Below are 24,835 nucleotides of genomic sequence, written 5' to 3'. Positions count from 1 at the left end.
AGATGGGCTGTGTTAAGTAAGAGATGGAAGTCTGTTTGCTGCTTTAAAAAAACATGTACTCCTGTCACAAGGCGAACTGAACCACCATCCCTGTTGGCCTGGGATATCGGGAACTTATCTTCCCAAAGCAGTGCTGCAACTCAAATACATTAAGAGCTCATTAAAAGGGAGGGCAGCAGTCAGGCAAAGAATGAACATGTAAAGATGATGCTTGCTTCTTTTTTTAAGGTGTGGGGGGAGGCAGGAGGGGAAGGCCAGTGGCTGAACCATTTTATTTGCTAGAATAAAGAATGGAAATATTGGAAGCAAGCAAGGTTTATGTTGCAAAACAAGGAAGCTGAAGTGACTTCTCAACGTGAAGACCTGATACACCAAGAAACAAAAATTACAGATGCTCTTGTGTTATTTCAAAGGCAGTTTCTGGTATTTGTGGGGACATAGTTTATTGAAATTCTGCAGGCATAGGAGCCAGCTATGGCTTTCAAATAATTTGCTTCATATTCATTTGTAAAACAAAGCCTTTTAAGATGCGGGAGCACAATGGTCTTAAGAAAAACAATGGCCTCAGTAAATCTGCAGCAAGTTATAAAAACACAAAGGACATAGGGAAAAGCGTACAGATACTTCTTTGTAACCAACAAAATATACCAACTACTGAGAAAAAAATAATAAATTGATACTGCACTTCTGGGAGCATCAGAATGCAATAAAAACATACACTTTGTGAAAGTGAACTAGCGATAAAGTAACTGAGATAGGAAAGAAAGTAAAAAAGTTTTTTTTTTAAGGCAACCCAGACAACTGCTTACAAGCACATTATATGCATGTTCCACCTGATTGAGTAGATTTCTGTCTTGATTGCTAGTACAGGAAAGATTCTTGCATAAGCAGCTCATAGAACTGAAATTATAAGCATCTCACTGTGAAGCGCAAAATAGCCAAGACAAGCCCTAGACAATGGCAGTCACATGGCAATCCTTGGCTTCGTCCAGGAAGAGGGCGCTGAAGACATCGTTGAAGAAAGTCGGGTGATACCTGCAGGCTCTCTCGCAGTCAGGGTTAAAATTCACCTCCAGAATCTGAGGCTGCATAAACCGTTTGCCTGGAAGACAGACAGAGATAACGTAGTTTTACTGAGATACGCATGTTAAACACAAAGAGGCTTCCCCAACATGGAACACACCTTCTCCTCTTACCCTTAGCACTTAAGTAGCACCTTGGACACCTCTCAGAGGACCCTAATGAGGAGCCCTCCTGCTGGAGGAAGAGGAGGAGGCCCACCGAGAGATGGGAACTTCTCCAGGGGGCAGGGATGGTGGGTGGTTGCCCAGAGAGGAGGGCCAGGCAGAAAAGGAAAGCTTCCCACCTGCTGCACATCCCAGTTTATTCACTTGCACTCCAGGAGACCCTTTCAGCTGGCAGTGAAGAACTTTTTCAGTATGAACCCCTTTACACACAACGTTTGAAGACTCGCTGCTCTGAAACGCAGCAGTATCTTTCCATTTATAAGTGAAAAGGCCTTTGTCCAAAAAGCGACCCCTTTAAAGGCAATCCCACCAAAGCTATAATGGCCACTAATAAAAGCAATTAAATCTCTTTTCTGGTTTCCCAAATTTCAGAAGAGCCCTAAAAATATGCAGGACAAAAAGGACAAGACAGAAGGAGAAATTACCGTTGCTGGATGTATCCCACTTAAGCATCAGGTCAATGGCATAAACGGCTCGTGAGGATGGATAATCACAGATGCCAAGTGGTGCAGGCTTTGCACAAGCAGCTTGGAACAGTTCAGCAAATGCCTTGAAAATATCCTCCTGGCAACAACAAAAAGTCACATTTACAATAAATGCAGGTGTAAGAGCAACAAACTTTAACATTATTTCCCGAGGGAATTTGACTGGAGATGGCGGGGAATGAAACCCAGACCCGTTTCACACAAAGCATTCGGCTCTCGGACTAAGTTGAGACTCCTTCCTTTTGCTCAACTCAAACATTTGTCAAATAATAACAGAAGCATTTGAAAGGGAGGCAGTGATGGAGTCTAAGCGACCTTACTGATGACTATTCCTGCCAAATTAGCACTAGACACAGGATGCAACCATGTGAAATCTTGAACCACTACTGAAGCCACAGGGGGGAAATAAACTCAGTACATATAATTAGAACTACCTGTGGCCCATGACCTTTGTGTGAGAGACATAATCATTATAATAAAGTAATCTATGGCAGAAAAATGAAGCTCTGGTAATTTTTTACCACTGGGAGAAAAAAAATTAAATTACTGAATCACAGGTGCCTTACTTGCACAGATTTCCAAGAATGCTCAGGATACTGTTTCTCAAAGAGAGGGATAAATTCATCATAGTGGATCTGAAAAAGAAGGTATTCTTTTAAGCATGATCACGAAACTTTACCAGTTTTCACCTCTGTCCTCCTTACAACACCTCTACAAGTTAGGATCCAGTTCTTGCAATTTTACGTCCCATATTTGAAGGCTGCTTTCTCTCCCACACCCCATTCTGAATACTCTTGTCGTAAGAGCCCATAAAACTTAAGTCCCCAAGGGAAACTGTCAGCCTCAGAAGGCGGAGGGTGAACTCCAGGGATGGGGAACCTGCACTCCAACAATATAGGCTCTTGTCAAGCTGATGGGATTTGGAAATCCCTTCCCTGGAAATATGGAGGCTCACATATGGCTCCGTTAAATAGGTGAAAAGCAAGGCTGGTGCTTGCATGAAGCAGGGCGAAGTGATTTGCCTCAGGTGCCAGATCCGCCCTGTCATTGTGCCACTACCGGCCTCGCCACGGCTTCACCTGAGCCCTCGCCGCTGCCTCATGGGTGCAGTTGCAGTGGCCGGGTATTGCATTTATAATCCTGCGTTTGCTCCAGGCAGCATATGGGAGTTTCCAGGTGCCCCCCCCCACCAAAAATTCATATGTGTTTAGTTAGCTTTGGTAGGGTTGTTGCAGAAGGTGGCTTCAAATTTATCATTACAGTCATACTTTGGTTGTTGACCGGAATCCGTTCCGGAAGTCCATTCGACTTTCGAAAACGTTTGACAACCAAGGTGCAGCTTCCGATTGGCTGCAGGCGCTTCCTGCACAGAATCGAAAGCTGCATCGGATGTTCAGCTTCCAAAGAACATTCGCAAACTGGAACACTCACATCTGGGGTTACAGCATTCAGGAGCCAAAACGGACGAGTACCAAGGCGTTCTGGATCCAAGGTACGACTGTAATTTGTCGTTTATTACAATTCTATCCCACCCTTAATTCCCCAAGAAGCCCAGGGTGTCAAACAACCATGTAGCCACTGGGCTAAAGGGAGTCAGGGGCTGGTGGGCCACATTTCAACCCATCACACCATCTGGTCCACCAAGCTCTCCTTTTCCTGTATAATTTACTCACCTGTTTTAACGAGACTCCAGAAGCATAGTTCATGACTGTAAAATGCTTCTCATAATCATCCAAGTCATCAAGTGAAAACGCTCTGAAAAGGAAAAATGGATGAAATACAACATTCATTCTTCAAAAAATTCAGCAATGCCACAAGTCCAACCCTTCTCAATGCGTGGTAGAAGCTGCCTTCTTACCTATTTGAGAACCGTAGCCAAAACACATCATAAACATACAGTCGCAGTGGCTTAACTGATCGCAACAACACAATGTAACGGATGTCAAATTTAACTAATCCCACATCTTCAAGAAAGAACAACACTGGGTTCTCAATGTACTTGGATACCACCTGAAGACAGAAGAATAAGAAACCCCAGGTCAGACAATTTCAACTTTGTGCTTCAAGTATTTGTACCTCTCCTTCTGGCCAATGTTGGGCCCTCAAAGCAGCTTACAATTACAAGCCGTGTAAAAAGCTGCAACACGATTAAGAAGAATTGTGAGATCAACCACTAAAAGCAAAGTGAAGGTGCTGCACACACAACAGTGAGAGTATCCAATCTCCCCACCCCACAATGAACCTGCCAAATGTAGACCTGTCTCTTTTCAGGCATAGATGGCTTATAAATAAAAAAAGAATGTGCTCTCCTTTTTTCAGTTTTGTTTTCCTTTAAGTTGTTGTTCTGCTTTTATCAAAGCAAGCAAAGCATCTGGAAACCGAGCCTTATGAGGAACAGTTGAGGGAAATGGGTATGTTTAGCCTAGAAGAGAGGAGACTGAGATGAGATATCATCGCCATCTTCAAATATCCAAAGGGCTGTCAAATGGAAGATGGAGAAAACTTGTATTCTCCTGCTCCGGAAGGTAGGACTCGAACCCATGGCTTCAAGTTACAAGAAAGGAGATTCTGACTGAAGATCAGGAAGAACTTTCTGACAGCAAGAGCTGCTCAACAGTGGAAGAGTCTCCCTCAGGAGGTGGGAGACTCTCCTTCCTTGGAGTTTTTCAAGCAGAGGTTGGATGACCATCTGCCATGGATTCTTGCGATTCCTGACTTGCAGGAGGTGGGATTGTATGGTCGGGGGGGGGGGGGGCTTCCAACTCTACAATTCTATGATTCTATGCTAGAATTTCATGTAGTTTTGACTCAAAAGTGATTTTTTGCACTGCACTTAAAAAGAACTTATGATTCTAAGGAACAAACCGAATATATCACCAAGTATCACCAGAAATTATGAAAACAATTTGATATAAGATTACCTGGTTGCCTTGGGCTGCAAAAGGGTACAGTGGTGCCTCGCAAGACGAAAAGAATCCGTTCTGTGATTCTCTTCGTCTATTAGTTTTTTCGTCTTGTGAAGCAAGCCCACTGAAGGATTAGCGGATTAGCGCTATTAGCGGCTTTTAGAGGCTTATCTGCTGATCGGATCAGCTGATAAGCGGCTTAGCGGCTTAGAAAAAGGGGGGGGGAGGAAAAAACCCCCGCAGGAACTCGCAAGACATTGTCGTCTTGCGAAGCAAGCCCATAGGAAATTCATTTTGCGAAGCACCTCCAAAACGGAAAACTCTTTCGTCTAGCGAGTTTTCCGTCTTGCGAGGCATTCGTCTTGTGGGGCACCACTGTACGTAGATACTTGAGTTGAAAAAGGTGTGCATTAAAAATTTAATGCTGTAAACTGAATAACCAGTCTAGGAAGAAGGAGCAAAACACTTCTTGATGCTTATACCTAAGTGGTATCTTACTTCTCAGCAAACAGTGTGGCAGCTAAGGCATAAAGTGGCAATTATCCAATGTTTATTACCGTCAAAAATGTACAGACATATGGGCTGAAAGAAGCCACTGGAAAAAACACTTCAAATGTTGTAATGCAATGACCACTGCTAAACAAACATTGTATGCAAGTTTAACATGAACAACGAAGATCGCGTGACAGCAAAGACATCGAGAACCTTTTTAAATGTAAAAGGAAAACGACAGTGAGATGCTCCAGGGAATAAGAAGCTATGCTACAAAGACCCATTTTGCTCTGACCTTAGGGATGCTCTCTCTCTGCCTGATGATGTTGTTAAGACTCTTTGTGATGTGGGTGTCCAGGCTCCTGGCCAAATTCCACGGTTTGCATATCCAGTGGTTGTCCTCTTCCCTACAGTGGGCCCAAGGAAGGAAGGAAAGAGCAGGCGTTTGTCCACTGCATGTCTGAATGCAAACATTCCCAGGCAAGAATACTCTACCCTGGGCTGCACAACTTGTGATTCACCAAGACAAACGCATGTTCTGCTTAGTCCTCCCCATTTCCTCTTTGATGAAGAGATGCCCAACGGAAGAGGCACAAAGCACAAATGGATGAAAGATGCCCAACAGAAATGGGTTCATCAAGCTATGCATAGCAGGTGGGCTGTGGGGACCACAAGTTAGGCAGACCTCTTTACACCCAATGATTATATTATATTGGTTTAAACTGAGACTCTCATCTGATTTAATTCTCCCTGTGTTAGGTGAATTTGAGCACAGAAATAAATAAAATAACAGTGCTGTTCAACTTCTTACTGTTGGTCCACAGACAGCTTTCCGGGTCATGTGGTCAGCATGACTAAACCACTTCTGGTGCACGGAGGACCATGACGAGTGCCAGAGCACACAGAAACGCCGTTGACCTTCCCACCACAGCACTACCTACTCACACTGGTTTGCTTTTGAACGGCTAGGTCGGCAGAAGCTGGGACTGAGCAACGGGAGCTCACCCTGTTGCGTGGATTCAAACTGCCAACCTTCTGATCGGTAAGCCAAGAGGCTCAGTGATTTAGACCACAGCGCCACCTACTCCTCTTGCTTTTTACTATACATCATACAGAGAATGTGAGGCCATTAAAGTAAGTAACTATAAAAACAAAACTGATCAAATCAATTAGAAGTTTTCAGCCACCACCCTTTTAACAAACAAGCTGAACTGAGATACATCTACACATTGCCAAAATTTATGTGTTTCTCAGCTTAGGGTTTTTTGTTTTGTTTTCAGAGATACCGAAGAAGTATTAATCACAATGCAAACATAAAGGCTGCCACTCATGGTTAGGAAAAGGCAGCCACCTTTCCATTACAGGACACTCCTCTACTCTTAGAGCCAGCAAGTAAAAGTTGTTCTCCCTAATTAAAACTGGCCCTCTCAAGTCACTAAGTACTAAAAGCTTTCGTTCAGGAGTACGAAGGGAAGGTCACTTTCCCCTTTCTGGTGCCACATTTCTTTGAGGGTGGATCTGCATGCCAGCAACAGATGAGGCCAGAGCAAAGCAATGGGTGGAGGGGGGTTCATTCCACCTCTTACTTCTCCCTCACCCCCAGTTTCCCACAGGGGTGATTCCCACAGGGGTGACCCAGAGAGCCAGAGCAGACAAAGAGGGTGGGATTCCACTATAAAGGTAAAGGTTCCACTATAAAGGTAAAGGTAAAGGGACCCCTGACCATTAGGTCCAGTCGTGACCAACTCTGGGGTTGCGGCGCTCATCTCACTTTATTGGCCGAGGGAGCCAGCTGGTACTGGTCATGTGGCCAGCATGACTAAGCTGCTTCTGGCGAACCAGAGCAGCGCACAGAAACACTGGTTTCTACTACTACTACTAATAATAAATTTTATTTATACCCCGCCCTCCCCAGCCAGAGCTCAGGGCAGCTAACACCAATAAAATCACAGTAAAAACATAATAGGAATTTATTTATTTTTAAATACAGGTTAAAATGCAATTTAAAGTGCAACCTCATTTTAAAATAGTTGATAAATCAAGACCCTAAGGGGAGGGAAACATAAGGGTCAGACTGAGTCCAAACCAAAGACCAGGCGGAATAGCTCTGTCTTGCAGGCCCTGCGGAAAGATGTCAAGTCCCACAGGGCCCTAGTCTCTTGTGACAGAGCGTTCCACCAGATCGGGGCCAGTGCTGAAAAGGCCCTGGCCCTAGTTGAAACCAATCTAACCTCCTTGAGGCTCGGGACCTCCAAAGTGTTGTTATTTGTGGACCTTAAGGCCCTCCGTGGGGCATACCAAGAGAGGCGGTCCCGTAGGTACGTGGGTCCTAGGCCACATAGGGCTTTAAAGGTCAAAATCAGCACCTTAAACCTGATCCTGTACTCCACCAGGAGCCAGTGCAGATGGTAAAGCACTGGATAGATGTGATCTATCCACCTGCCAGGACACCTGCCAGAGCAGTACCTATTTATCTACTTGCACTTCGTACTTTTGAACTGCTAGGTTGGCAGGAGCTGGGACCAAACAACGGGAGCTCACCCCGTCTCAGGGATCTGAACCGCCGACCATCTGATTGGCAAGCCCTAGGCTCTGTGGTTTAACCCACAGCACCACCCTTGGGATTCCACTATAGTTTCCACTATTTCAGCCACTATTGCACTTTATCTTGGCACATAAAATTAGGGATACTGACTACAGATGCAAATTGTTATTTCTGTGCAAGAAGCGAGCTGGACTCACCTCCTTTCACGCTGCTTAAAGTAACTGATGAACTGTGGTAATTCTGTATGAAGATTAAATGTGCGGGGGAGCCATTTTGGCCCCTCTGAGCCCCCAATGCGCCTTGAGATGGATGCCAGACAATCCTTCACGGTCAAGAGGTTCTCGCAAGGAAACTGATTCAGCATCACATGAGGCCTTTCCTCACTCAGTTTCCTGCAAGACAAGGGATGCATTTAAAAACAGAGAGCTGCGCAGCCGAATATACGCATATTGAACAGGTAAGAAAAATTGTTACTTGCAGGGAAATAGCTGTGTAACCTGAAATCTTTGAAGTGAGAGAAGTTGTAGAGAATGTCAGCTTCTTGCTCAGAGTCCGTAAATTCAAAACGGGGGTGAGTCAGATTCTGAAGGACCTGTTGGAGGTCTGTGTAAACTCTGGTTTTTAAAAAAAAAGGGGGGGGGAGGAAGAAAATATATGAAAGAAGCTCTCAGGAGGGAGGCATATGGAGACTCTAATAAATAGCGTTGTTGAAGTTCCTGAGAAGTATTGCATTGGCACTAGGGAAAGGGCCACACTTGTGAGACTTTTCGGCCCCCACACATCCTGCAACCCAAGCCACACATTCCTGTCTTTTCTAGACAATTATAGAAACGTATTTATTGACACAGCTATATGCCAACCTTTATCATTATGAGAATCAAATATACAACACTATCAATTTAAAACAGCAATAACAGTATCCATACATATACATACATACATACATACATACACACACACACATACACAAACACGATTTCAAAATTCACCATTACTCTACCTGGATGCAAAACCCACAGTAAGGGGTAGAGACTAACCAAAATGTCACAAAAGAGCGAGCGAGCTTTTGTGTTCCCCGGAACTCTTTATTAGGCAAGATGTTAAACCAATTTTAAAAAGTAGGGGCAAAATATGTGCTGGGATAATATGAAAGCAACAACACCTGCCAGTTGTACCTAGATAATACCGTTCAAAAAAATTCTTATCCAAAAGGTAGCTGCTTATTTAAATAAACCTAAAAGTCACTTTTGGAATCGCTGAGTTTGGAATCGCTGAGGACCCAGTAAGATATAAGTACCACCTTCATCGAGTAGCAGAAATATGTTACTGGAAATTTAACATGAGATCACATTGCTCACAATATCACATCATCAAAACAAGGAAAGTTCACTAGATTTAGTTTGTTTTAAACATGACTTCATCATGAATGTGTTGTCCCCCAAGTGTTCCTTATAGCACGATAAGAAACCATGGCATATTTCTGTTTCCCCTCTTGGGGTTTGTTACAAACAAACAAACAAACAAACAAACAAACTTAACTTTGGACAATATGACAAACCATGGGGGCGGGGGAAGCTGCCCAAGGGCCTGGGAAGCATGTACACAAATGTACCTGTGGGAGGGGGGGTTGTTTTTGTTGTTTTGGTTTAATTATTTACTTGTGTTTTATCTTGCATTTTATTCTGTGAAGCGCCAGGGATCCTTTGATGAAGGGCAGTATATAAATAAAATAATATAACATAAAATAAAATAAAATAAAATGCCATTGTTCAAAATAAATTATGACTTAGTGCAATGTGCAAATAGGTCTCTAGTCTATTTAGAAGAATACAGTCATGCCTCTATAAAAATCTTTCCATTAAAACCTAAAAACCTGTACTCAGTCTTTTAAAAACACACATGCATATAGGCAAACACACTTTTTTCCTCAAAATGTACAAGAATGCCTGTGTGATGGAGAAAAGAGAGATGGATTTGCATTAACTCAATCTAGCACATACCACTTAACAGCTGTGAATAGGGAATACAGATTTCCAAACAGAGTGAAGGAAAAAGACCTTCTGGCATGCTACAACAGCGGCTTGCTAGGCCACTATCCAAACATACTATATTTCTACTTAGAAGCAAACGCCCATAGTTGTGTATTCAAAAAACCTGCTCTCTCACTGTTGCTGTTTTTTCAGTTAACTAGGAAGCAAAACATTGGCAAGCCTCCTGCAGAACAAACACACTGAACTTTGCAGGCTTAGTAATGTTTTCCTTTCTCTGCAATGACTCATCTTCTCCCTTGTTTTTACTGCAAGAATTAAAATGGTTCTCTTGCTAGTACAGTATTCCTTACTGATATAGCCTCTCTTTAAAATGCATTAGCTTCTTGTTATTATTCTCCCCAGGGTTGGACATGAAGATTCACATTAACAACCTATAATCTCTACAATTTCACACAAACTCATCCACTACAATTATTTGAAAGCAACATTATTCCTCTCTTTTCTGCATCACATTGAACTTCTCCTATATAAGCAGCAGAATCCAGGGCTAAATGTCACAGTATACAATAAATGGAGCTAACTCTCCACTGCTGAAAAACCACTCACAGAAGTCATATGTTTGTTGCAAAACACACCATTTGGAAATACGTACTTGAAGATTTTATTCTTGTCATGAACAGGAAGCTTTATTGGAATAGGAAGTGTCTCCTTGTTCTCACTTAAGATGGCCTGAAACAGAAAACACCATGAGTGTTATGAAGATAATTTATACTGTAGAACACACAACAGTTTCAATCGTGGTGAGGACAACTTGCAGGCTGATTCTCACATATATGTGTTGACTCAGAAGGTAAGTCCTGCTGAAATGCAGCAAAGCGCAGAAGTCAGAAAACTCAATTAAAGATCAATTTTGACATAACACCTCAGTTAAATTCCTTCTTCATCTAGTTCTGCTCTCACTCAATTCACCCGCTTCCAACTCTATCAAGCTGTATAAAAACCCGTCAGACAAATTTTGCTTGGATTATTTAGCAGTTTGGTGCTGGAGGAGACACTTGAGAGTCCCATGGACTGCAAGAAGATCAAACCTATCCATTCTGAAGGAAATCAGTCCTGAGTGCTCACTGGAAGGACAGATCCTGAAGCTGAGGCTCCAATGCTTTGGCCACCTCATGAGAAGAGAAGACTCCCTGGAAAAGACCCTGATGTTGGAAAAGATGGAGGGCACGAGGAGAAGGGGATGACAGAGGACGAGATGGTGGGACAGTGTTCTCGAAGCTACAAACATGAGTTTGACCAAACTGCGGGAGGCAGTGGAAGACAGGAGTGCCTGGCGTGCTCTGGTCCATGGGATCACGAAGAGTCAGACATGACTAAACAACAATAATAAGTGCAGTAATTTGCACTTCATGAAGCCCTTCAAGAAAGTTATTTTCATCACTATTTTAAAAAAATGTTTTGGAACTCTGAGGAGTTTCTTATTTGACACATATAGCTAGCTAAATCACAGAAAGATGAAATAGGCCACAAATGGACAATGAATTTCTTTGAACAACCTGCTGTCAACATTCACACCAGAAGCAAGTTCCTTGTCGTTACTGCTTTAATTTTTGTACTGAAATACTTACCTGGGAATCACTTTTGTAACCTGAGTTTTACTGTCCCCCCTCCCCACGTTCTTCCTAGTATTGTATTTTTTTATAATAAGTTTAGGTACCCTCTATGGCAGGAATACTGGGGTGGTGAACCTGCAGCCCTCCAGATGTTGCTGAACATCTGTCATCCCCGACTCTTAATTGTGTTTGCGGCTGATGGAAGTTGGAGCTCAACTACTCTGGGGGGCCACAGGTGCCTCACCCCAGTCCTAGGGAGAAAGGACGTCAGCATTTTGTGATTTAAATGCTGAGTATTAAATAACAATTAGTCAATAACAACTTCAGAACCCTTCTGGGATTGGTCCAAGTAGGGAAACCACACATTTGAATGCTTTCTCATGTAAATGTCTCCCTGCACATGGATAACTAGCAGAATAAAGAATGAATACTAAACCAGACATTATCTCAGACCTGCGCTAGTTTTCAATGAGCACCGAGGACGTTGTGTGTGGAGTCAACACACAAATGCAATCCTACACCAGCTGTCTGAAGTATATCATCCCAGCAGCTATTTCCCCCCCAAGTGTTTTTCTGAACCTATAAAGCTGTTACAGCTATAATGCTAGCGGTCTCCGAACAATGGTTGGGAGAGTGAGTGTTCTGCAAACCCTCTCCCTTCTGTAGTTTGCACTGAGTATGGCGCAACAACGTACACAACTGGATTAGCACCAGTGGAGATGCAATTTATTTATTATTCCTTTATTAAATTTACCACCCACCTTCTTTCTTTTAAAAGAGTCAAGAAGGCAAACACCTCTGTACTTAAAAACACACACACTAAAAATAAAATAAAAACACATTCGAAGAATTAAAAGGGATCTAAAAACAACACAGGGCAATAAAATATCTAAAACAAATTTAAGAACAGATGCAAACAAACCGCACATCTGCATAATGCTACGTCATATAAGTCCGTGCAGAAGGGGACGTGTGAGCCCCCCACCTCTTAACTTGTCAGTTTGCATTTCTTAGTACAGAAAGTATTGATCTGATGTGTAGAGACCTTTCCTGTTCTGATTAGTTCAAGAGGGTTATATAGAAGGTTTCTTCTCTTTGTGAAAGAAAGTTTTCTTTCTATGTGAAAGAAACAGGAAGGAGGTTTCTGTTTGGGTTATTTCTGCTGGGAAGCTGAGTACAGCTGGTTTAAGCTGGCTTTGTTATCCTTTCTGTCAAGGTCGTGCTGCCTATAATAGTCAGGCCAGGAGGAGCCTGGGTCTCTCTCTCTCTCTATCTCTCTTTGTTCTTGTGTTCTGTTTTTTGCATGCTATAGTGTTAAGGTTTAGTCTTGTTATAAGTTTGTAAGTTTTATTGTAAGTGCTGCAACTGGATTTCTTATATTCTGGATTTGTGACCATTATGCTCATTTGGCTTCAGTAGCAATTAAAAGCTCTGATGGATGAAGTGCAATTGCCTCTGGTCTATTTTTCTGAATCTCTGCTACGTGTTTAAGTTTTTTCCTGCTCCCCCCTTCATGGCCGATATAACTATGGTTAGGAGACTGGCCTTAGTCCCCAGTATTTTAATTTTACTTCTGGTGAGTAGTAATGGAGCCTATGTGTATAACAGATAAGTGCAGAAACAGTTGATACCGATAGCAAGTTACAGTAGTTATCTGTAACAAACCAATCCGGTTAAAGATAAAAAATTGTACCTGGTAGTGATCATCTGATGGCTCTGCAGTAAAAGAGTTGATCTCCAAAACATCATTGGGTAGCCATGGCAACAGCCGACACCTCCTGATTAAGCGATCAGTTTCCCCATAGGCAAAGTCACGGGTCACTTCCTCTGTAAGAAAATGAAAAGTTGTAGGTATTTTTTGTACACTTTGTTATCAACTCAGTGTCGTCAATATGAATATGCAATAGCTATGCGTAAACGGAGATTAATAAAAATTGCAGAAAATTTCCATACATTTAAAACAAACAAAAAATCACAACACAGCCTCGACTACTAATTCACCCGTCCTCTGAAACAGTCACTGGGCCAATGTAGGCTTGATTTGGCTTGCAAGACTGCTTTCCCCAAGTCATGGCCACCTGCTGAAATCATCAACTGATCAATACTGATAGGAAACTCTGCTGGTATCAACTACACTAGGGAATTCCCAATCAGCAGCTCCCCAAGAACAGCAGATCCCTTCCAAAAGGGAGCCTACGAGTCCCATTTTTGGCAGGGATCTTCTTCCGTAACCCAGCCTGAAGTTCCTTTGAAGTTGGGTCACCTGAAGTCATGGTAATGTTACGAAACTGAGAGTTGGGTAGCTGCACCGATAAGTGGTCCATGGGGAAGCTCAGGATTTGGCACAGTCGCCGGATCCTTTTCATCACCCTCTGCTCTTAAAAAACAACAGCGCAGAAGCGTCTTGCACGGAAGCCTTATAGGCAAAGAGAACACTGACTTACCCAGATCGCACACCTAGTGCACAGATACACTTACCTCCGGTCTCAAGGTCCCTTAAGGGCCAGAGAACCGTATAAGCAATTTGTTGCCGCATGTAAAATAAGGGGGCTGTTGCAAAAGTAGGCTCATCTGAATGCTGGATTCGGGATCCAAATTCATCCATAATGTACCACACAGGGACCTTCTCCTCTGCAGTCTGCACAAGAAGAACAAACTCAGTCATGTGTTATAAAAATGACTGTAACATCTGACTTTGGGGGGGGTTTCTGCAGGACTGCTGCTCGACTCCTTGGCAGTTATGCTATGGAGTCTCACAGGCTCTGGTGTTGCCCCATGTTATTTATATCTACATGAAAGGCTGAGTCAGGTTGTTCAGAGGTTTGGGGTGGGGTGTCTTTAATAAGCAGATGATACCCAACTAGTTCTCCATTTCAACAAATTAAGAAGAAGCAGAAAGTGCTAAATCTGTGCCTGTGATGTCAAGCATCATTCATTTGCACCCGGGAAATGCTTTTAAAAGCTTGTTCTTCACAATCTCTTAATTTTATAGCTAGACCCCAGTGTGAGTTTCGGCTTTCCTACTACGGCCATACCCCATGTGACAGCTGATAGGTCTGGTTGTATTTCCACATTTCCTCCAAGACCTGAGCGACAGCTCTCTCATCCGGCACTTCTCCATGGAAGTCTATTCCCATCAGGTTGGCCATTCTGTGAAGCAGACCAGGGACCTGCAGAAGCTGCTGGCGGGCATGTTCAACGCGGTATGTCCAGGCATGGTCAATGAGAAAAATGCTTTGAAGGCAAGACAGGCCAGGTTAAGAGCAAAACACAGAACACAGGTACACATGATGACGCGGGCAGTTCATGATGATGACTATAGACAAGACATTCTAAAACTCTGCCCTAATAACAGTCCAAATTAAAACTGCTGACGCCATGGTCACCTCTTACTGCAACTACTGCCACCTCCCCCCTCTCCCATTCCACCTTGCCATCTTTGATGGCATCAGCACTCTCCTGCCAAAACCATTCATCTCTCTTGCTGCTTTGGCCATAAAGCATTCATCCATAACTCTCCTGTCTGCTGCCGGATCCTGACAGGCGTCTTATATTTACCTTCAAAACCCTCCATGGCCTTGCCATTCCTCTTGTAGGAGCAGGTTAACAAGGAAAACCACTGATTCTATATGTATATATATATATATGTTTGTAGCCAACTGCTGCCTTTTTATATATACTTCAAGGCTTTTACATGTTATTTTCCTTTTTACGGTTTTTATTTGTATAATGCCTAATAAAGGTTTGATTTCAATAAACCTCTTTTTCTTCCATCAAATCTCTCCTCAAAACCGACCTTCTCCGTAGATCCTTCAGAACCATCCCAGGAGCCCCCATATTGTAACTAACTCCAAGCACACCTAACAAAAATAACTGCATGATCTACCTGTGCACCTTCTGTTGCCTCTTCTTGCTCTGCTGTTTTGCTTGTGTTGCTCCAATGATTGCATATATCAGGCATAGGCAAACTCGGCCCTCCAGATGTTTTTGGCCTACAACTCTCACGTTCCCTAGCTAGCAGGACCAGTGGTCAGGGATGATGGGAGTTGTAGTCCCAAAACATCTGGAGGGTCGAGTTTGCCTATGCCTGACATATATTGCAAGCCCTTCAGGGCAGGGACCTATCTTCTCATACTTTGTAAAGCTCATGAGCATAAGGGCACCCTGCAACACAACATTCAGGTCGGCTTCAGAATAATGACTCACCTGTTAGAATTTGCCGCCTGAAGTCCCATTTCGTTAGTCACTATCACTTTGTAGCAGAGTTCATTTCCAGGATTTGAATTCTTTTTCAGTTCTCCCTCAAGTTCTTCATCGCCGTCTTCTTCCTCTTCCACCTCCTCCACTTGCATTATCCCAAAATACTCCCCAGCATCAAACACCTGAAATTGTAAACAAGGATGACGGGGCAAAGCCTTAAACTAGACCCAACGGACTGAGCATGGCATTTAAAAAACGCTTTGAAAGTTAAGCATCAAGTAGGAGTTCACCACTATATAAGTCCAGTGAACTACATAGTACAGTGAGTTTAAGTCTGTAAGCGGAGAGACACCTGTATTTGGGAATGTATTTCACTACCCCATAGTAAGGATGGTCAGTATCCTTATCTGTACATTGCAGGTGGTGCTGAGAAAATAATGGCTCCAGAGTTCAGAGATTTATTCATTCTTGTTCTTTGGGGCTAAATACTTGTTCCTTTCAAGCATATTTAACTTAGGCCTCTCTTTTTTTTTTAAGAGCTGCTTTGGGAGGTGAGGATTTAGAGTAGAGAATCAGGGGAAGCAAGAGGGACTTAAGCCTGCTCTTACTTGTCCTTTCTCTGCTCCAAATCATCCCAAGTCTCCTCCCTTCACAACATTCAAAAAGTTCTGTTGGAGCCTTGGTAAAGGTGGAGAACCAACTGCCAGGTAAATGGCAAGAACCCTTTCCCTCCCACTTCCTTCGTCCAAAAGTGGCTTTGGGGGCTTAGAGAACGGTTTCGGCCATTTACATGCAACTTGCATGCTCCTTATTTAATATACCACACCAACACTGAATACACAAGCGCTTGTCTTAGATATTAGTGAGGCAGCACAGGGATCGTGGTTAGCACCTAGAACTTGTCACAAATCTCTGAAAACACTGTTTTTTAAAATAATACTAATTTTGTTCACACCTCAACAGCAGGAAGTTTCAGCCGTGTTATTCAATATTTATTATCTCAGCCATTTAGTTCACTCTCCAATGGCTGAGAAGCGATCTCATCCACAATGGCAGGAGAATATCACTTTTAACTCCAATAGGAGATGAAAAACATACATGCAGGAGACACGAAAACACATTCATTTGTGCCAGCTTCCCATCAGCCTTGAATTCACTTACAGCTCTCAGGTTGCAAATCAAGTGTCAACCTGCAGACCGACTTAGTAATCCATAATAAAAGAGGAAGCCAAGCAATAAAACCAAAGTGCTGGCATATAACAGAAAACTAAGAAAATAACCTGATTACTCAGAAGGGCTGCAGCGATCTGTGGATTGGTCAATTAACAGGGCAGCATTTTTTAAAAAAAGTTAAAACATGTTTTATTACAAAAAATTATGGCCAGGAGTCACGTGAGACTGGCCTTTCTCAGGGATTCACCGATTAAAGCTGGCCTTAGCAGAAAACCTGGTCACTTGGTTCCTGGTGCTAGCTCAAGAAGTGGGATTGTGTCCCTGACATTGCACCGTGCTTCCAATATGGCAAAGTACTCTTCTTGCTTTTCAGAACTACCATTTTAATCATATGAAACTAACCCTCATGCAAACAGTCCTACTGTTCAGATATATACACTTAATGGGAAGGTCAAAAATGATTCTCAGCAGTTTAAAGGGGATGCGCTATTCTCAAACCAGCTGCCACCCCAGAAACAACTTACTATTGTTGAATTGTTTAGAAAGAGTTGGCATTGGATTGCAAAAGCATTTTTTTTTAAAAAAATGCAATGGTAAAAACATTCCAAAGAATAGAAAATAAGAATACATGTGCAGTGACATCCACATTTCTTGTTTTGCATCTTTATTTGAAAAGTTTCCCTTGGCTGACTGCAAGTGTGTGCCCCCTCCTGAATTTTTAAAAGGAAGTTAAATCCACCACAGAGCAGTGGTTTTCAAACCGTGTCCCGTGTTCCCTAGAAGCTATTGGGTATTTTTCAGTGAAAAGATCAGGAAAACCTTGGCTGCCCCTATCTGAAAATCATCTTGTCCTTTATTTCCAATTCCCAGATACAGTGTAAAGCTGCAGAGAGTATCAGAAACATTCTGGAGCAATGTCTAATTGGCATGCCCCATGTAAACTGAGCGCTCAACTCCAACATTCCCACCAAAAACCATCTGCAATACTGAGCAGTTCCTTAAACTCGTCAAGGTAGAAATGTTGAAAACAAAACACTATTGTCTTGAGTCTTGCACTCTGGAGGAAGTTTTCCTTTCACTGTACAGTGGTGCCCCGCAAGACGAATGCCTCGCAAGATGGAAAACTCACTAGACGATAGAGTTTTCCGTTTTGGAGGTGCTTCGCAAAATGAATCTCCTATGGGCTTGCTTCGCAAGACGAAAATGTCTTGCGAGTTCCTGCGGGTTTCCCCCCCTTTTTCTAAGCCGCTAAGCTGCTTATCAGCTGATCCGATAAGCCGCTAAAAGCCGCTAATCCGTCAATGGGCTTGCTTCGCAAGACGAAAAAACCGCTAGACGAAGAGAATCACAGAACGGATTCTTTTCGTCTTGCGAGGCACCACTGTATTTGGAGAGGCAGAAGGTAAATTCTGTTGGACACGGAGCAATTTAAAAAGCAAGCTAGGCCACTACAGAACTATGAAAGTGTCAAACTGCTCTTCTGAAGTCATCGCAGCAAGATGGAAAGGTCCACAGGTATATAAACGAAGTGAAAAACATTAACTCATGGAGCAGAAAAAAATCACTGCTCAGATTTGCTTTTACAAGTACAGACAAAAAGGTATTTATATAAGCTATGCATGGCAATGACACACACTGGGATAAAGCAGGAAATAACTGAATGGGGAATAAGGGAAAGCAAGAAAAGCAAATTAAGAACCTAAGCCTACAACAAACATGTTTTTCATTCTTGTTTCACTGGGGGCGGTACAGGAACTGGGTGGGGCAGGTTATCCAAAGTAACTCACATTTCATGTATTATTATTCATTCATGGGTGAATTGCCTTCCACATATATATCCCAAGGTGATTAACAAACATGCCCTTAAAAACAACTAAAATACAGTACTTGTTTAAAACAGGACAAGAACAACCAAGTACAGTATAGGTTAAAAACAAAAGGAGAATCCATGGCTTGTACCCAGAACAGAATTTCCTATGCCCTCTCAGATCTGTTATGAGGCTTCAACCACCCCAAACATTTTGGGTGGGGGGCAGTCCTGTTGCACTGGCAGAAGTCCTTGCACAAACTGGGACAACTAGTAGATATAACTTCATACTTTCTTCTTCTGCTGCCAAGGGGGCAACACAGCCTACATGGACTATACAGTATTGGCCACCCCTATACAAACTTCATGATCTCTTTATATAAAATGGATCTTAAAAGAACTCAAACTAATAAATTCATTCCAGTCTCAGTGACAAGAGCAGCAATAGCCCACAGTCAATTCAGACGTCACGTCAAACCACAATCAACATAAGCCACAGCTTTCTAAATTGCTTCATTCCGATTCATGCTTTAGCCATGTAGCTCTAGGGCGGAAAGCCATTGTTGACACTCAGGCAAGTTTGTACGCAATGGCAGCCTAATCTACCTTAACCATGGTTGATGGCAGGGATTGTCAAATTAACAGCCATGGTCACCTACTCACTCACAGTGGCCTTTCCTGGTGCCCTGCCTGCTGAAATTTGGCAAGAAAGATGCGTTCATTCTACTGTAGCCAATAGCACAGGACGCAGTGTGTGCTTTGTGGAGGGGGCTGTGACAGTTTCTCCAGCTTGCAAATGTGCCCACAGGTCCCCAAAGGCTGGCAATCCCTGGCTGGTTGCACGTCTTAACTGAGACAATGCCAAAATGCTGGATGTTCAGTATTACACTTACCGCTTGATTTCAAAACACGGTAGTGTTTGAAAGAATTATTAACTGTGAAAGTAGAGAGTCGAACAAGTTTTCTGTAGATGGGATTTAAAATTCTTTGTCACGTCTGCTCTTGGACTAGTTTCTTGCTCATTCTCCCTCCGATTTCACATGTTTTGCACAAAAACAATTGCTTTGTACTTCCAAACAGATCTGCTGAACACCACTATATTTTTATCATAATTACCTAAAGCCTTTACACTGCAGTTAAAAAACATGGACATCACTTGTCCATAAACAAAGGTATCAAGTTTCTATTCCACTACCAACATGATTCCTAACTGGAATTAATGCCTCCTCTTTGTTCCTTTCATCAGTTCCGTCAAAGAGACATACATCTAAACGCAGCATTTAGAACCAGGGAACAAAATTAAGCCACCTCCAAAAAGAAAAACACAAGCCACTTTCAAAACAGTCCCCCCCCCCCCGCCCAAGTTAATTACCAATAACCGCTCAAAAAACTTGGTAGGGAATCTCACCCCTTCATCAAACTCCCTTTCAACTCTCAGTCTTCTTTTGAAAGCCAGAAAGGGCAAGATCAAACAAGCCTTCGATTCTAAAACCAATCACCAAGGAAGCAACACAACAACACTCACCTAAGACCCTATTGAATGCAATGGGTCTTACAACTAGGGGGCCACGGTTAGCATTTCAGCCCAAAGCATCCTCCCTTAAAGGTAAAGGGACCCCTGACCATTAGGTCCAGTCGTGGCCAACTCTGGGGCATCTCTCTTTATTGGCCAAGGGAGCTGATGTTTGTCCGCAGACAGTTTTTCCGGGTCATGTGGCCAGCATGACTAAGCCGCTTCTGGCAAACGAGAGCAGTGCATGGAAACGCCGTTTACCTTCCCGCCGGAGCGATATCTATTTATCTACTTGAACTTTGACGTGCTTTTGAACAGCTAGGTTGGCAGGAGTTGGGACCAAGCAACGGGAGCTCACCCCGTCGCGGGGATTCGAACCGCCGACCTTCTGATTGGCAAGTCCTAGGCTCTGTGGTTTAACCCACAGCGCCACCTACATCCCCATCCTCCCTTAGAAGTAACCAATTTCAAATCAATTATGCTTACTCCCAAAATCTGGCTTAGTCGTTCACCATGATCCTTTAGGCTGAAGCAGTCGCAAGTGAGAGAAACAGGTCCTCCTCAAATTACTCCCAGCTAAGCAACTCCCCTATGAAGAAAGGTTGCAGGATTCAGTGCCAGATTCAGGGTGGTGCAGTTTCCCTCTGTATTTATGCAGAGGTTTCCCTCTGTATTTATGCAGGTACAGTACCTACTGAGAAAACCCATAAAAGGAAACTGTACCAAGAGGAATTATTGTGAAAATAAAATTTAAAAATTGGGGGGGGGGGGAGAGTGGCCAGATTTTGTCCTTGCTGAGGGTGCCATATTCCCAAAATCTGGCTGTGCAGCGTTTCGGACTTTTTAGTTACAGAAAACGTGAGCCAGAGGCTCCATGCTAGAAGTTCACAAAACCATGCAGGGCGTGGGGAGAGAGGATGGGAACATCGTTTTCCTCCCTGTCTCGGGGTCATGCAATGAAGCAGCTCGGCCGGACTATGGAAGGCGCTTCCCCAGGACACGGCGAGGCCCTGGAAGGACTGCCGGGGGCGCGGAGCCCGGCCTGCCGCCTTGGATGCGGGCTCAGCTCCTGCGCGGAAAGGGCGCCGGGGGCCGGATCCAGCCTCCGCCCCAGGAGGACCCCCCAGGCTGCGCCAAAGCCTTCCCGGCGCGCGTTTCCCCCGCCCGCGGCGGCGCCCACCTCGCTCTCCAGTTTGCGCCACAGGCTCTGCCAGTAGCGGGGCGGCACCGCCGAGGCGCGCAGCGCCGGCCCGTGCAGGGACACGAACGCCTTGTAGTCGTCGGCGCAGTCGCCCTCCATGCTGCTAAGGCGGCGGCGTCTCCGTCTCCTCCTCCTCCTCCTCCGGGCGCAGCCCTTCCTTCCGCCAGGCCGGCTGGGCGGGCGCGCGGCTCTTAAAGGGCCCCGGCGGAGGCGGCTTCCTTGGGCTGCGCGCCAGCCAAGGGCGCGGGCGAAAGCCGGAGCGCAGCAACAGGGCGCGCTTCTTCCGCGGGTGGTGGCTCGGCCCTGGTCCCCCCCCCCCGGCGAGCCCGAAAGGCAGTCCTGTCCGGGCGCCGCCAAGAGAAGGGCAGCGTCGGAAGAGACCCTCCTCCCGTCGCCTGACTCACCTGCAGCCGAGTCCGGGCGTCGCTCCCCAGACCCCGCGAAGTGATGCCTGGCCCGAGTGGGGCTTTAAAGCAGAAGCGCGTTCTCCTCCAACAGGCGGCAGCGGGCAACTGTCTTTGCCCCTTCTGACAAACCCTGACTGGGAGAAAAGAGATGTTCATTTCAGGGTTTTATTGCGGCCATTGAGCCCTGCGAGCAGGGAAGTCCGAATGCAACATAAAAAATTCCTTCCAGTAGCACCTTAAAGACCAACTAAGTTAGTTCTTGGTATGAGCTTTCGTGTGCATGCACACTTCTTCAGATACACTGAAACAGAAGTTGCTGGACCCTTCTATATAGTGAGAAGGTGGGGAGGGGTATTACTCAGAAGGGTGGTGGGAATGGGAGATTGGCAGATAGCTGAGATGAGCCTGTTGACGACTCTTAACGACTGCAATAGGTCTTACAGGAAAAGGCAAGGGGTGAGAAGGTGAGAAATGGCTTAGTCATGTATAATGAGATAAGAATCCAATGTCTCTGTTCAGACCAGGTCTCTCCATGGTTTTAAGTTTGGTAATGAGTTGCAATTCAGCAGCTTCTCTTTCCAGTCTATTTCTGAAATTCCTTTGTAGTAAAACAGCTACTTTGAGATCTTGTATAGAATGTCCTGGGAGATTGAAGTGTTCTCCTACTGGTTTCTCTGTTTTGTGATTCTTGATGTCAGATTTATGTCCGTTTATTCTTTGGCATAAGGTTTGGCCTGTTTGTCCAATATAGAGAGCTGAAGGACACTGTTGGCATTTGATGGCATACACAATGTTAGACGATGAGCAATGGGTTCATCTCAGCTACCTGCCAATCTCCCATTCCCACCACACTTCTGAGTAATACCCCTCCCCACCTTCTCACTATATAGAAGGATCTGGCAACTTCTGTTTCAGTGTATCTGAAGAAGTGTGCATGCACACGAAAGCTCATACCAAGAACTAACTTAGTTGGTCTTTAAGGTGCTACTGGAAGGAATTTTTTTATTTTGACTATGGCAGACCAACACGGCTACCTATCTGTAACCGAATGCAACATGTCAGTCAGAGAGTAAGAGAACTCTGAAGGATGTTGGTTTTGCTCACAAGGAAAGGGGCTTTCTGTTGCCAGTGATTACTTCTAGCAGTGAAATTATAAATCCCAGATCATATAGAATCAGAGAACAGCTCTTACCATCAGAATGTTGTTCTTGATGTTCAGTCAGAATTTATTTGCTTGCAACTTGAAGCCACGGGTTTGAGTCCTACCCTCTGGAGCAGGAGAAGACAAGCTTGCTCCCTCTTCCGTGGGGCAGCCCTGGAGATATTTGAAGACGGCTATCATATCTCCTCTTTTCCAGGCTAAGCATCCCAAAGTCCCTCAAAAAGCTTGGTTTCCATATGACTACAATTATGAGGAAAGATTGACGGGTTTATATTTAGCCTGTCGGATATATTAATATGGTTACCCCTCATTTTTTTTTTGCCCCACTTGTAAAGGAGGGTAGAAATTTGCATGTCACATAAAATATATGCAAATGTTATGCAAAATTGTGTCTTCTTTGGCAGCAGATGGCTCAATCTACATACAGGCCCAGGAAATCCCCTTTTCTGCGTAAGGAAAATTGTTTTTAAAAATCACCACTACCCCCCCAATTTTGCGGAATCCTCCTCTGGATCCAAGATTGTCTATCCAATTTCTTTTCATGGATTATGTGTATTTTCTGGTGCAATCTCAAATCTAATCAATAGCCAATTATTGTTGCTTATCTTGTCCTTTATGTAATATCACAGCCTTCAAAACACGCCGATTGTCAGCTTGACATTGAAGCTGCTGAAAGCTACCCAATACAGACAGGTTGTCATCCTTTAGGTCTAAGCCCACTCTGCTGAAATTCATGGGAACCACACAAAACATTATTGCACTGTTTCCCACTTAGCCAGGCACAATCCATCTTTCTTTTAACCCATGTTTCTATTGCACAGAGTGATCTTAAGTAGATGGTGTATCCAAAATGTTTTTAATATACTGTACATCCTACATGGTCTTGCTGTTTACCAAAATGTGGACCCCCCCCCAATAAGAAGCAAATGTTAGGATAGATTTTATATAGCTTGGTATAAATATGGTTTGTTACCAATCATGGTGCCTTTTTTTGACCACCTGTCAATGCCTTTGATGTCAAAGTCATGTTTGCCAAGCCCATAGCAGTGACTGCTGCCATACAAAAGGGGTGTAAGCCATAATCACGAGAGTTGCTACCCACAGCCACCAAGAACACCAGAAAAAATGGAATTGTGTAAGAGGGAAGTGGTCTTTATGCACACTATATGGTGTTAGTGTTTCAGGGTTTGTGGGCTCATGAGTGAAGGGCATACTTAACGGGCTTTTTGAAAAGTGGCAAGGTAACTACTCTCCCCTCCCACATTCCTGTCTGAAAACATCCCTGTGCAGCAGGGCTGGCCCGGCCATAAGGCAGACTGAAGTAACTGCCTCAGGCAGCAGAATCCCACAGGGCCGGCCTCGGGTGGCAAAACAGGACAGGCGCTCCTGCTGTCGCATCAGACACAAAGCTTGGCTCGTGCTTGTCGTGGTGAGCAAGGAGCTCCAAAATGTATCTCTAGCAGCGGCAGTTTTCCTTGCCCTTGGATGTCTTCTTGCTCATCCCTTCAGAGTGCTAGGTTCTTATGACAATTTGCTGTTATAGTAGCTCTCTCTCTGTTTAGAAAAATGTCACAGGGCAGACCTCCTCTCCTCCCTCCCTTTTAGTCTTTGACTTCAAGGATTAACCAATGCCACTCAGCCATTTTAATACAATTTTCTTCAGAGCTGATTTACCTAGAGAAGAATAATGCAGTTTAAAGATGACTCTCCTTCAGGAATGTTCATTAGAAAATCTTTATTCCATTTTTTATGTATCGGATCTCTGAAATGTGATCATTTTTTCCCTGTTATTATCTTATAAAGTTTAGAAAATGTTTTTTTCTCCCCTTTCCCCATTAAATGTTCAGATGTTGCCAGTTCTCTGCTAAAATTATAGTTTTGCCTTTTACACACACACACACACACACACATTTAAATTCCACAACAAAACTCTGTGCAAGTTGCTCCTTTAGCCAGGCGACTCGGTGGAGTCAGAGCAGATTCAGAGCCAGATGGGCAGTTGTGTTTAGCGTGCTCTGCGCTTGGCAGGACGGTCTGCTCAGTTCCCTGTGCCAGAATATTTTGTATTGTCTGCAGAATCAAATGGCAACCCA

The 24,835-nt window shown here is 44.0% G+C and overlaps 1 protein-coding gene across 2 annotated transcripts; it reads right to left on the bottom strand.

Annotated features, from left to right (window-relative positions):
• Nucleotides 1-397: 397 nt before the first annotated feature.
• LOC310706954 (tubulin--tyrosine ligase-like protein 12) lies at nucleotides 398-21,570 on the bottom strand. Of its 2 annotated transcripts, none has more exons than XM_083503379.1 (14): nucleotides 21,153-21,570; nucleotides 15,486-15,661; nucleotides 14,315-14,513; nucleotides 13,758-13,917; nucleotides 12,973-13,106; nucleotides 10,319-10,395; nucleotides 8,173-8,289; nucleotides 7,873-8,067; nucleotides 5,426-5,537; nucleotides 3,591-3,742; nucleotides 3,406-3,487; nucleotides 2,299-2,367; nucleotides 1,673-1,811; nucleotides 398-1,102 (listed from the first exon to the last, which is right to left on the bottom strand). In XM_083503379.1, exons 1-14 carry the CDS (start codon nucleotides 21,270-21,272, stop codon nucleotides 951-953), a joined length of 1,884 nt encoding a protein of 627 aa, XP_083359505.1. In that variant the 5' UTR covers nucleotides 21,273-21,570; the 3' UTR covers nucleotides 398-950. The 2 variants fall into 2 exon arrangements, with proteins under 2 accessions (XP_083359505.1, XP_083359506.1); XM_083503380.1 differs by lacking the exon at nucleotides 21,153-21,570 and adding an exon at nucleotides 20,459-20,593.
• Nucleotides 21,571-24,835: the final 3,265 nt, after the last annotated feature.

This window comes from Podarcis liolepis (assembly GCF_965112155.1).
Source record: "Podarcis liolepis genome assembly, chromosome: 5".
In the NCBI taxonomy this organism is placed as follows: Eukaryota; Metazoa; Chordata; class Lepidosauria; order Squamata; family Lacertidae; genus Podarcis; species Podarcis liolepis.
This window is presented reverse-complemented; position numbering and strand designations above follow the sequence as displayed.